The 12,290-nt window shown below is 45.6% G+C and overlaps 1 protein-coding gene across 1 annotated transcript in view; it reads right to left on the reverse strand.

Annotated features, from left to right (window-relative positions):
• The window catches only part of EPG5 (ectopic P-granules autophagy protein 5 homolog), a gene marked incomplete at its 5' end in the record, with an annotated part of 54,789 nt that extends 43,732 nt beyond the window's left edge, over window positions 1–11,057 (reverse strand). Inside the window, 6 exons of the mRNA XM_039733350.1 lie at window positions 1,515–1,588; window positions 2,590–2,697; window positions 3,257–3,393; window positions 4,245–4,488; window positions 6,605–7,522; window positions 11,013–11,057. Of these exons, the coding sequence (XP_039589284.1) occupies window positions 1,515–1,588; window positions 2,590–2,697; window positions 3,257–3,393; window positions 4,245–4,488; window positions 6,605–7,522; window positions 11,013–11,057 (1,526 nt within the window). The remainder of the gene's footprint in view (window positions 1–1,514; window positions 1,589–2,589; window positions 2,698–3,256; window positions 3,394–4,244; window positions 4,489–6,604; window positions 7,523–11,012) is intronic.
• Between the last annotated feature and the right edge of the window lie 1,233 nt (window positions 11,058–12,290).

Here is a 12,290-nt window from a genome sequence, read left to right on the forward strand (position 1 = left end):
GACACGAGCCCAGGGTGCCAGGGGGCAAGAGGCCAATCGCCCCTGGGCTGTCCCAGCCAGGCTGTGACACTGCCCCAGGGCACAGGCCCTGTGCTGGCCCTGCTGAGGCACCTCCAGTGCTGGGACAGCTCTGGGCCCTCAGGACAAGAGAGACACTGAGGGGCTGGAGCGTGTCCAGGGCAGGGAACGGGGCTGGGAAGGGGCTGGAGCCCCAGGAGAGGCTGAGGGAGCTGGGAAGGGGCTGAGCCTGGAGCAAAGGAGGCTCAGGGGGACCTTGTGGCTCTGCACAATTCCCTGACAGCAGTGCACTGTCCCCCCTGGGACAGCTGGGGAGGGCTGGACTCTGCTCCCAAGCTCCAAGTGACAGGACCATATGTAGCCTCAAGCTGCACTAGAGGAGGTTTGGATTAGACATTAGGGAAAATTTTTTCATGGAAACTTGGTCAGGCACTGCAACAGGTTGTTTAGGGCAGTGGAGGAGTCAACATCTCTGGAAGTACTCAGAAGGTTTGTGGCTGTGGCACCAGAGGACACAGTTCAGACGTGGAAACAGTGGCTCTGGGTAAGGGTTGGACTCAACAACCTTAAAGGTGTTTTCCAACCTAAACAGCCCTGTGATTGTAAATGACCCTAGGATAACCTGGTTCCTGACATGCAGGAGCTGTAACAGATAAGCCTCAGCTCCTTTACCAGTAAGAGCAGACCCTGTGGAGGCTCTGAGCTCAGGTATCAGCATTTAGAGCAGCACCCCAGACACATTAAATTGGCCCTTGTTCCAAACACAAGTGTCAAAATGCACTGGCAACACACATTCCCTCAGGATACATTGGTTTTTCCAGGCAGTTCTAGAAATTAAATGTAAAAATGAAACCCTTTAAAATAACAACTTTCAATGACAACACTCCCACTTAACCCAGACCCAAGCTATCAAGACTACAGTGACAACTCTAAATACCAGCAGTTTGATTCTTTGACCTCAAAATTTGGGTAGAATGAGAGGTAAGTCAAGTGTTTTATCTGGAGAACATAACTGCTTTCACTCGTGCCTGATTTCATTAAGTACCTTCTCCAAGCACCACAGCCCTACTAGATTTTAAATTATTTTTAAAAAGGATGATAAACATATCAAGACATCCAATCAGTGTGTACACCATCTCAACACCTTTACTGGGGGGATTCTATTGCAGAGACAGTATAGAAAACAGGCCATGTTGCAAAGCGAGAGGTTTTTCAGAAGCCACAGCAACAAAATGTGTGGGTTTGTCAGTCTTCACAAGCTATTTCACAGCTGAAAGAAAGCTGCATCATACTGTGTACAGCACAAGGAGGTACTGCCAAGGCTGAATTTTAAAATGAATGAGTAAAAGGAGCTTGAATTAAACTGTGAATCTATTTGTGCCCACTTTCATGACTTTGCCTGCAATGAACTTTCTGAGTTTTACAAGCAGACTGTATGTTGTGTCTTCTACTCTTAGATAATCAGAACATACTTATAAAATCATGCTCATACTTACTTGACAGGAGACATAAGCAAGGCAAGAGATTGCATGAAATGAAAGACACCTGATGGGTTACCCAAGACTTTGATCTGAAATTAAATGCAAAAATCTAAGTAAATGTAAATAAGCAAAGAACAAGTTATTCTCAGCAGAAAAATTCACATTTCTCACTAGCTTTTTGTTAAGACTTCGAAGAATCCATAAAAGACAGCATCCACACTCTGAAAAAAGTATTGCTATGGCAAAATATTGAATCTTGTCCAAAAGAATTACTTAGAAAAATTAAAGGAGGAGTGGGAGGGGAAAAACCCAGATCAAAAGCTCCACCAAAAAAAAAAAATATACTGTGTGCCACATGACTCTCTTTGTGCCACATGTAGGTCTGGGCACCAGGGGGTAATTCAGACACTGAGCACAGGGGAAGACAAAATCCTACCACATTAGGTTAATTGGACTCAATGACATTAAGGGTCTTCCCCAAGCTAATTTATTCTATTCTATACTTGTATTGCATTGTTTGCCTTTCCTGTTAGTGTAATTTTCCTGTGACTAGATTTCCAATATTTTCTCCTCTTAGAAGAGAAAATATGTTCTTTGGAAGAACACCATGGTACCTTTGGATATACATTCACACTCCTTCTGACCTAGACGAAGTGAATCCTTTGTCCCTGAACTTTCAAGGGAAACCAGTCCCACTTCAATGTATAGGATATAAAAAAGTGTGTTCTCCTGATCCCTTGCACAGCACAGAGCTGACTTCAATCTCACTTTTCATATACAGCTGCTGCTTCAAGTCTAAATATGCTGGGGAGTGTTGGAGAACACTCCCAAAACCTTGTGCATAAGGCCTTGACTCCCTTTCAGGGAATCTCTCCAGTCAAGAGTGAAGTGTGTTCCCCTGTCAACCTGCACATGGTTGGCCTAACGTGGAAAAACGCATTCCCTGACAAACCCCTCAGTGCCACCATGATTCCACACATCAGGAAAGGCAGTGTGGGTCATGAGGGATTAAGCAGGCACAAGACACTCTCCTACCCACCATGCCACCCCCACTCCAACCTGCTGACAGTAAAGAATTAAACATTCACACCTGAATGAACGGACAAGCCCACTCGCTGATGCCAGCTGGACACCGAAGGATGTGGTTGAAGAGGAAGAGATGGTCACCTGGGCAGCCAATTCTCTGCAGCACAGACACCTAGAGGGAAGCATATTGAAATCAAGTAAATAGTTTTGAAGTTCATTTCCTTACAGTCTTGCTAACTAGAGTAATAATGTTCATCTCTCACCCTAACAAACCTGAATTTTCAGAGCATGTTACAGGAGAACAATATTTAAAATCTGTTTGCTTGCCTTATGAGCCACAAACCATTTTTTTTGGCGTAAAGTAACTATTTTTTCTACAACGGCATTAAAATCTAATTTATTTAGAAAATTGGCAAGAACAAAGGTTTCTTCAACATGGCAAGTCTGAACAGCTCTAGTTTCAAAATAAGTAAAAGCACAATGAGTATTATTAAGTTCACTGTGAGTAGTATTGGCTGCTTAGGTGCCTGTCCTCACTAATGCTGCTTGACTTTATCAGACAAGGGAACCAATTCTAAAGATATCCTCAGAGATTCTGTTCCTCAAGTGGAACAAGCCCCACCAAAAAAAACATTGCCCACGAGACAGGAAGCAAAACAGTAACACTTCCAGAAATTATTCCCAAGTTCATCCTGTGTGTTGGATCAGATATTCCATGTCTACTCCCTCACCAGTCTCTGCAGCCACATGAGAAGGTCACTGTGAAACTGAGGATCTTCAATAACCCTGCGAGTGAAGCTGAAAAGGACACTGATACATTCCTTCAAGTGGCTCAAGTCTGAAGACAGATTTTCTGACTGCTTTGAAACTGTAAATCAAAAACAGAATTAATGAAGCTTTGACATGAAGTAGCAGCATGAACAATGGGTTTGGGGCTGCATATAAAACTACTCTCTCTATCTGCACACACCAAAAAATTTCAACACAGCTGCCTGCTAAATCTGTCAGAAGAGAATACTTGGAGTACTTTGTTAAATCTTATAATTAAGCTCTGGACACTAATTATAAGAAGAATATACTATGGTTACTCTCACAAAAGGCCTTCCCTCAACACCAGCTTTGTAAAAATCACCATTTACCAAGCACATAAACTATCTGGGAGGTGGAGTGCAAAGGGAGAAGCAATAAGAAAGAAAAATATCTGGGCCAGGAGGAGAAAAAGTACTTTAGCTACAAGACTATATTGGCACGAACTCAAACACAAAACTCAGAATGAAAACCAAAAATATAATTCTAAATATTAAGAGCTTAAGATTTCAAACGCCTTCCAATAGAAAGTAAAGAAGGAAAAACATCCAGGTCATTTTAGAATTGGGACAAAGAACTATGTTAGAAATTGTCTTGGACAACAAAACATTGGGAATTTGGGTGTCCCACCCACAGAGTGTTCCTGTACAGTAATCAGTGTCAGTCTGTAGCCCAGAGAGCCGAAGTCACTCCTGCATTCAGCTTTTACTGCCCAGGTGAAAAGTTAAGGGAATTGGAAATTTTCCTGTGAGAAAAAACTTTTACTGATCCCTACATAAGACTAACAGTTTTTTGTAACACAGGAGAAACACTCTGGCACACAAATTCCACCACAAGAGCCTGAAACTGCAGCCACACAAGGTGCTGGGCACCCTGACCAGGACTGGGAGCTGCCCAGACCAGCAAACACACCTTGTTCCTGCTGCTGCAGGGCCACAGATCTCAGCAGGGACGAGCTGCTGAGCAGCCTGTAAACATAGGACTCCACTTGCAAGCGGGACAGCACCGAAGTGTAGGAGTGCAGGGCCAGGGTCTGGTGCACGTGCTCTGCTTTGGCCTCAAACAGCTTCTTCAGCTCCCCCAGCACGCCCTCGTTCAGCTCCACTGTCTGGTAGCGGTGGTGGCCCGTCACCTTGCACTGATCTGCACACACACCCTGAAAAGAGAACAAATATTTTAAGTCAGTAGTTCTGACATTTTGTTGGGTCACCCTAACTGAAATCAATCGTGATATAACCCTCTCTCAAACAGATTTCAAGGCCTTCATAAAGTGGGAGGTTTCATAAATGGAAAAGACAAATATTTGGCAATATCCTATGTGCTTTTTAGAGGTACCAATCACTGAAGATTCATATCCTTGACTTCTGAAGAAAAAATATTTCACAAACCCTCAGTAACTCAGGTTTGGAAACAGCCAGAAGTAACAGCTTCTGCAGCACTGAGAGATGTGAACAAAACCAGGTGTCTCACTCCCAGTGAGCACACCTGCTTCTTAGTTTACAGATTTCCATATATATTTGGACCTGCTATTTTAAAGCTGAAACATTCACTGAAACAAGATAAATATTTCCCAAACTCCCAGGACTAATAATTTGCAGCAATTCCCTACTGCATGTTTAAAATGTTTTCATCTGCCTCATCTCTACTTCTTCAGCACAAGAAAAGTACAATAAATAACATTCTTGCTATTCCTAATATAAATAACATTCCTGTTAATCTTTTATGCAATCCGGAAACGTTCCTAAGAACCATCACTGTGAAAGCTTACCTTGAAAGCATCCCTGTGTTTCCTAAATTAGTAGAGTAAGACTTTTAAAATTGATATAAAGACAACAATCATTCTGCACACACAATAAATATATAGTGAATTGGGATGAAATAAAGCAAGTATCAATCTTACACAACTCTATGAGGACCTCAGAAGATGCAAGAGTGAAGCCAAAATTGCTTTTGGTACAGAAAATGATCACTGCAAACCTTAGAATACAGCAAGGCTTGGTGTTATTCCCAAAGAAAAAGGAAAGAATTCAGATGTGTTCAGTTCCTCAACTCTGATGAACTGCACTCACAGAAAGAGTAAAATCTACTCTATGCATAGGTGTTCAGCATCTTTGGACAATTTGGATGATGTGTGGGCTACAAACAGGATCAGAACGATTTCATTCACTCCCACTGTAATGCTGAGCTCCAAAGGCAAGTGTCACAGGAGTCTGGGGGAAAACTTTTCTGATGTGTGCCCCAAAGAGCTCCATAAACCCCTGTGGTTTGCAGACAAAAATGTTACAGAGTACCATGCCCATTCTGGAGGTAAGAAAAACCACTGCTACACTTATGGAACAAGACACTGCAAGTGGAGGGCACTAATATGAGCTGAGCTATGGGGCTGCTCCTGAGCACAACTCGAGCTCCCTGCAGCAGGAATGACATCAATGGAAACTGTCCCTACAGCTGGCAGCAGGCCAGGTGGGACATCACTGCTCCAGTCACTCCACCACTGTCCCCCACATCTGCTTGGAGTGCTGTGAAATTTCACCTGACACCACAGACAGAGCTGGGTGTACACAGCTCGTCCTTCCTGACCCCAAAAGAAATCAACAACATATATCCCACTGCCCTGCACACAGAGGTTAAAAATCAAACAACAAACTGTCTTAAATTTCAAAAGGATGATATTCTGAAGTACTGGGGGTCAGTGGAGAGACAGAAAGCAAAGGCAATAATCTTTGGGCATGGAACTGTTAGAGCCAGAGGAAGTCCAAAGGAAGCAAAGAAGTTGGTAAGGGGACTGGAGCAGCTTCCCTATGAAGACAGGCTGAGAAAGTTCAGTCTGGAGGAGTGCAGAGACCTCACAGCACATTTCAGTATCTGGAAGGGGCCTACAGGGAAGCTGGACAGGGATTCTTCATCAGGAACTGTACAGGACAAGGACTAAAGAGATTAAACTGAAACAAGGGGACATTTAGGTTAAATATTAGGAAAAAAAAAAGTCTTTACTGTGAGCGTGGTGAGACACTGGCACAGGCTGCCCAGGAAGGTTCCCCCAGTCCTGGCAGTGCTCAAAGCCAGGCTGGATAAGGCCTTGAACAACCTGGTCTAGTGGGAGTTGTCCCTGCCCATAGAAAGCAGGGTTGGGATTAGATGATTTTAAAGTCCTCTCCAACCCTTAACATTCTGTGATGCTTTTACAACAAAACACCTTAACTATGATAAACCTGGCAAGTAAAGTTAATTTCCAAATAGTCTGGGTTCAAAAGTAGCTTCAGCAACAGCACCTGCACAGTTTTCTGCTGCTCCTTGAAAGTCCATAATCTCCCCTTCACATTTTGGCAGTCTGTTGTCATGGCCTGCAGCTCTGCCTCAGCCAACAGCAGCTGCTTCCTGCAGCGCATGTAGTTGAGGAGCAGCTCGTAGAACTCGTGCCTGTCCTGGTGAGCCACACTCTCAAATTCCTCGGCATAGGAGTCGACGTTCTCCAGCCACGAGCAGGGCTCAAAGATCTTCAGCTGCTCCCTGGTGAACGGCACCAGCTCTGGCTCGGAGGGCAGCTCTGGGTACAGCCTCTCGTGGTGCAGCAGGGGCTTCACTGCCATGATGGTGGGCTTCTCGTAGGACAGCTCCAAGGACAGGTCTGGATAAACCGGCCGCGGAACACGCGCCTTGGATTTCTCAGAGCGCTGCGAGGAGCTGAGAGGAAGTTTCTCTGAAGAGCAGGAGAGAGGATCTCTGAAGTCTTGTCTGTTTTCAGCTCTTCTGCCCTGTACAAAGCCCATCACTGACAGAGGGGGAGCAGCACTGGACTGAAAGGTACTGCTCAATAGATCAGAATTTCTAGATCCGCTAGCAACGGCCTCCACAGGGCTCTGAGGTTTGTCCAGCTTGCTCTTCTCAATATCCTCCACACATTCCTGCTGGGAAGGATCAGCTGTGACCTCTTCTGCATCTTTGGGAGGCTCCAGAGTCACTGCCAGAGCCCCTTCATTTGCTGAAGATAAACGACTTTGGGGGATGTCAGACACATCATTTACAGTTCTCCTGCTGTCTACTTCATCTCTGAGCTGAATTTCTGTGAATTCTCCAGGATGTTCCACTTGCTCTCTCCCAGCTTGAGAAGACCCTTCTGCCACAGGAGGCAGGAAAACATCATCAGGCTCTTGTACCCGGGGCTCCTCACTACTTTTCTTCTTTTTTTCCTAAGGAAAACAAAAAATTAACAGTGTCACTGCCAAGTGAATCTCTTCATCTTGCATCCCAAATCCCACCAACACCAAAAGTAGTATTTGTCAGCGTTATGACTCCAAAAGCCCTTTTAAACATACTAATTTTCATAAATTTAATTTTTATTATTTAATTATTTATTAAACATAAAAACAAATATACCAAACAAATTTCTGGTCTTTAGCTGCCCTATGAAGACTGTCTGCCAGTGTGTGGTTTTGTGCTCTTGCACAAGGCTTCAGCACTTCTAAGCAAAAATCTATAAATATCACAGGACAGACTGTTTCATCAACACAGAAAATAATCAACATAACAGGTCCCTGACACCTAAGAAGAGTTACTCAATTTCACCTATGGACAAAAAAAAAAAAAAGTTGAGTTCTCCTAACTCAAAAGTTACTCTGTGATCCAGATCCACCTTCAGTTTTACAGAATATTTTAGTGACTGGAAAAATATTTTCAAAACAGTAATTTCAGAACAAAACAAGTCTGGAATGCAACCCTTAGTTGTACTCTAAAATCATGGTAACATCTAAACAATTACTGAAATACCTGTTTTAGCAGGCAATACACACTAGAGACATAGAAAAACTTAACAGTGCCATAAAAACTGTAAATCAATTTAAAATTACAATTAGTTTGAGGCTAAATAATTCCCATAAACCTAATCTAAGGTGTAGATTCGCTTCCTTCCCAAAACCACAGCATAGGAAATTAACTAAGATTTTGATAACCTGTAAATCATTTGCCAACTTGTAAAACAAAAAATTGGCAAAGCGATTAGCCAGTCTGCGAATTGTGTAGACCTAGCATTGTGTGAGGAGCAAAAATGAGGAGTTAGGTCACAGTGCTCCAGTTTTGGATGACCCAGATAACGTAACAATCAACACAGGTGAAATGAGTACAAGCTTTTAATTTGGGGAAATAATAATAGGAAAAAGACGACAGTTTTGGAAACTTGCTTACAGTATCACACTTATTTTTACTAAACATCTGAATGTTTTTGCCTTAAGAGAAAGCATAAATGAAAACAGCTCAAATCAAGGCATTAGCTCACCTTGATCTCAAGACCAATTTTACTCTGAACATATGGTCACACGTCCTTTACTAAAAAAATGAATTATTCTGGCTTGCCTTTCATACTGTTTTCTGGTGTACTAAAACCTGTAAACACTTCACAAAAAAGCTCTGACTCACTAGCTAAAGCTGCAGGTGAGAGGCTAAAAATACATCAGTGCAATTCTTTAAGCCAGGACTTGTCATAATAACATCTCCTGACAATTACCTCAAAATCAATAACTTCCACAGGATACTGTATCACTAAATCATGTTTATACAGTGTATTGATCCACACACTTCACAAACACATCCTGGTCCTCTCCCCTCTACAATCTCAACGTTTCCTCTTGCTGTCCTCACACAGAATAAACTCCCTTTATCTCTCAGTATCAGCCTGCATCCCTCCCAGACACAGCTGTTTTTAAAATTTATGTCCCTTTCAGTTCTTACTTTCCTAGGCAAAAAAAATGGCATCATCATTAAAAGAGATTTCATCTGAAAAACAATGAGAGCAGTCAAGTTCTGAACTAACACAGAGGAAAATTCTGCTTAAGCAGAACCCCAGAATGGTTTGGGTTGGAAGAGACCTTAAAGACCATCTCATTCCAATCCTTTCCATAGGCAGGGACACTTGCACAAGACCAGGTCACTCCAAGCCCTGTCCAGCCTGGCCTGGGACACTCCCAGGGATGGGAAAATGCTCATCAGCCTTGCCCCGTGCCTTGTGCTGCTGGTGCTGCTCAAGTTTAACTTTGGGGCTGCTATTGTCAGAAAGCCCTGGGCTCCATTCCACCACTTGGCAGCTCTGCAGCTGAGCCAGCCTCTCCCTCAGCTCACAAGAATTCCAGCTTTTCAAAGGATTACACTACAGCTTTTTCTGTGGCATGGGAATGGAAAAGTCCTTAACGTGACTGACCCACAAACTGCATCCTCAAGCACACGCGGGTATTAACAGGGGTGAGCACAGTAATAGCAACAAAAACACCAGAAATGGGTCATGTGCAGCACTGGAGAATTCGGGGTTCTCACATGTGACACCTGCAGTGAATTGTTTCCCGGTGAATTTCACCTGGAAGGGACGGCTGGGGACTGGAGTCACCACACACATGTCCCTAATGAAACAGCAGTGTCATCCATGACTCACCACCTTCCTGCAGGGAGCCAGTTCTCTCAGGCAGCAGTTTGAAGGTCTGACTGCCTTGCACACGCCAGGGGGCTGAATCAAAACCAAAACAACGACACAGTAATTCTTCTGGGATTGCTCTTCCCTGCAATCTTTACTTGCCTTCCATTCAGGAAGCACACCCACACACACCTGACACTTAGATTTAACCCTGGTTTTACAGAACACTGGTCAATTAATTCAGTGTTTTCAAAGAGCTTTGACAGTCATGATTTCAATGTCCTTGCTCTATATGGTTGTCCATAGGGACAACAAGAAAGAGGTCAAGAAATCAAGGAAAACATTTCCACTATGTCAGGTAGTTCAGATCATTTCCATAAACACTCTGTATAAAGAAAATAAAGCCCTCAGAAAGCTGTCAGTACTAATATCACGAACAAGGAACACACTCAAAATAGGATAAAAACCTAGAAATAGTGATACTTAAAAACTGCAGCACCAACTTATGAAGAAGCAGCACTATCACGTGTCACACACAGCATCATGTTCTCATTTCAAAGGCAAACGCAGACAAGATGGAGTATCACAGAATCACAGAATTATTTGGGTTAGGAAGGAACATAAATCCCATCTCACTCCACCCCCTGCCATGGGCAGGGACAACTTCCACTGTCCCAGGCTGCTCCAAGCTCTATCCTTGGGCACTGCCAGGGATCCAGGGGCAGCCACAGCTGCTCTGGGCACCCTGGGCCAGGGCCTGCCCACCCTCCCAGCCACCAATTCCTGCCCAACATCCCAAAATGTGTGCCTGCCCTGTGGCAGTGGCAGCCATGGCCTGTGTGCTGTCCCTGCAGGCCTTGTCCCCAGTCCCTGGGCAGCTCTCCTGGAGCCCCTGCAGGCCCTGGCAGTGAAACACTGTAAATTCGGGTAATTCCACCGCTGCACGCTCCCACAGGACCCAGCAGCCCCGCGGAGGCCGCACCACAACAAAATAAAAACCTTGTTTACATCCTGCTACAGCACAAGGCCTGTCACCACCCTCACACGCCTGGCCAACACTACAAACCCATGGGCACGGAGTGCAGAACAGGAATATTTTTACGGAAGAAAAACGAAAAAAAAAAACACAACAACATCACCCACACACGCTCCCCCACCCTCCACCATTAGAGGCCGCACAAACACGGATGTAAACACGGCCTGGCGCGGCCGCCCCCACCCGCGGGTCGCTCCCCCGCCCCAGCGGCCGCGGAGCTCGCCCCTCGCCCCCCCGGCTGCGGTACCTTGGGGCGGGAGCGGGCGCGGCGCGGGGGCCGCACGGCCGACAGACAGACAGACAGACACACACACACACACACACACACACACACATACTCTATGGGGACAGACCGACACACAGACACTCCCTCCGTGGGGACACACAGACTCCCTATGGGGACAGACAGACACTCCATGGGAACACACAGACACTGCATGGGGACACACAGACACACAGACACTCTGTGGGAACACACAGACACTGCATGGGGACAGACCGACACACAGACTCCCTATGGGGACAGACAGACACTGCATAGGAACAGACACACAGACACTCTGTGGGAACACGCAGACACTGCATGGGGACACACAGACACACAGGCACTCCGTGGGAACACACAGGCACTGCATGGGGACAGACAGACACACAGACACTCCGTGGGAACACACAGACACTGCATGGGGACAGACAGACACACAGGCACTCCATGGGAACACACAGGCACTGCATGGGGACAGACAGACACACAGACACTCCGTGGGGACACACAGACAGACACTCCATAGGGAAACACAGACACTGCGTAGGGACAGACAGACACTTATGGGGACACATAGACACTCATGGGGACAGACAGACACTCCGTAGGGACACCAGGCACTGCATGGGGACAGACAGACACACAGACACTCCGTGGGGACAGACAGACATACACTCCATAGGGAAACACAGACACTGCATAGGGACAGACAGACACTCCATAGGGACACACAGACACTGCATAGGGACAGATAGACACTGCATGGGGACACACAGACACTCATGGGGACACACAGACACTCCATGGGGACACACAGACACTCCATAGGGACACACGGACTCCCTATGGGGACAGAAAAACATTCATGGGGACACACGGACACTCCATAGGGACACACAGACATTCTATTGGGACACATAGAAACTCCGCAGGGACACACAGACACTACATGGGGACAGACAGACACTCCATAGGGACAGACAGACACTCCATGCGGAGACACAGACACTCCATAGGGACACACAGACACTCATGGGGACAGACAGACACTCCATGTGGACACTGACATCCATGGAGACACTCAGAGCACCCATGGGGTCACACAAAGCATTCATGGGGACAGAGAAAGCATCCATGGGGACCCACAGGCCATCCATAGGGACACAGAGTATCCATAGGGACCCACAGAGCAGCCATGGGAACTGACAGGCCATCCATGGGGACACCCAGAGGATCCTCAGGGACTCACCAAGTGTCCAT

This window comes from Passer montanus, unplaced genomic scaffold (assembly GCF_014805655.1).
Source record: "Passer montanus isolate IOZ18808 unplaced genomic scaffold, ASM1480565v1 scaffold86, whole genome shotgun sequence".
In the NCBI taxonomy this organism is placed as follows: domain Eukaryota; kingdom Metazoa; phylum Chordata; class Aves; order Passeriformes; family Passeridae; genus Passer; species Passer montanus.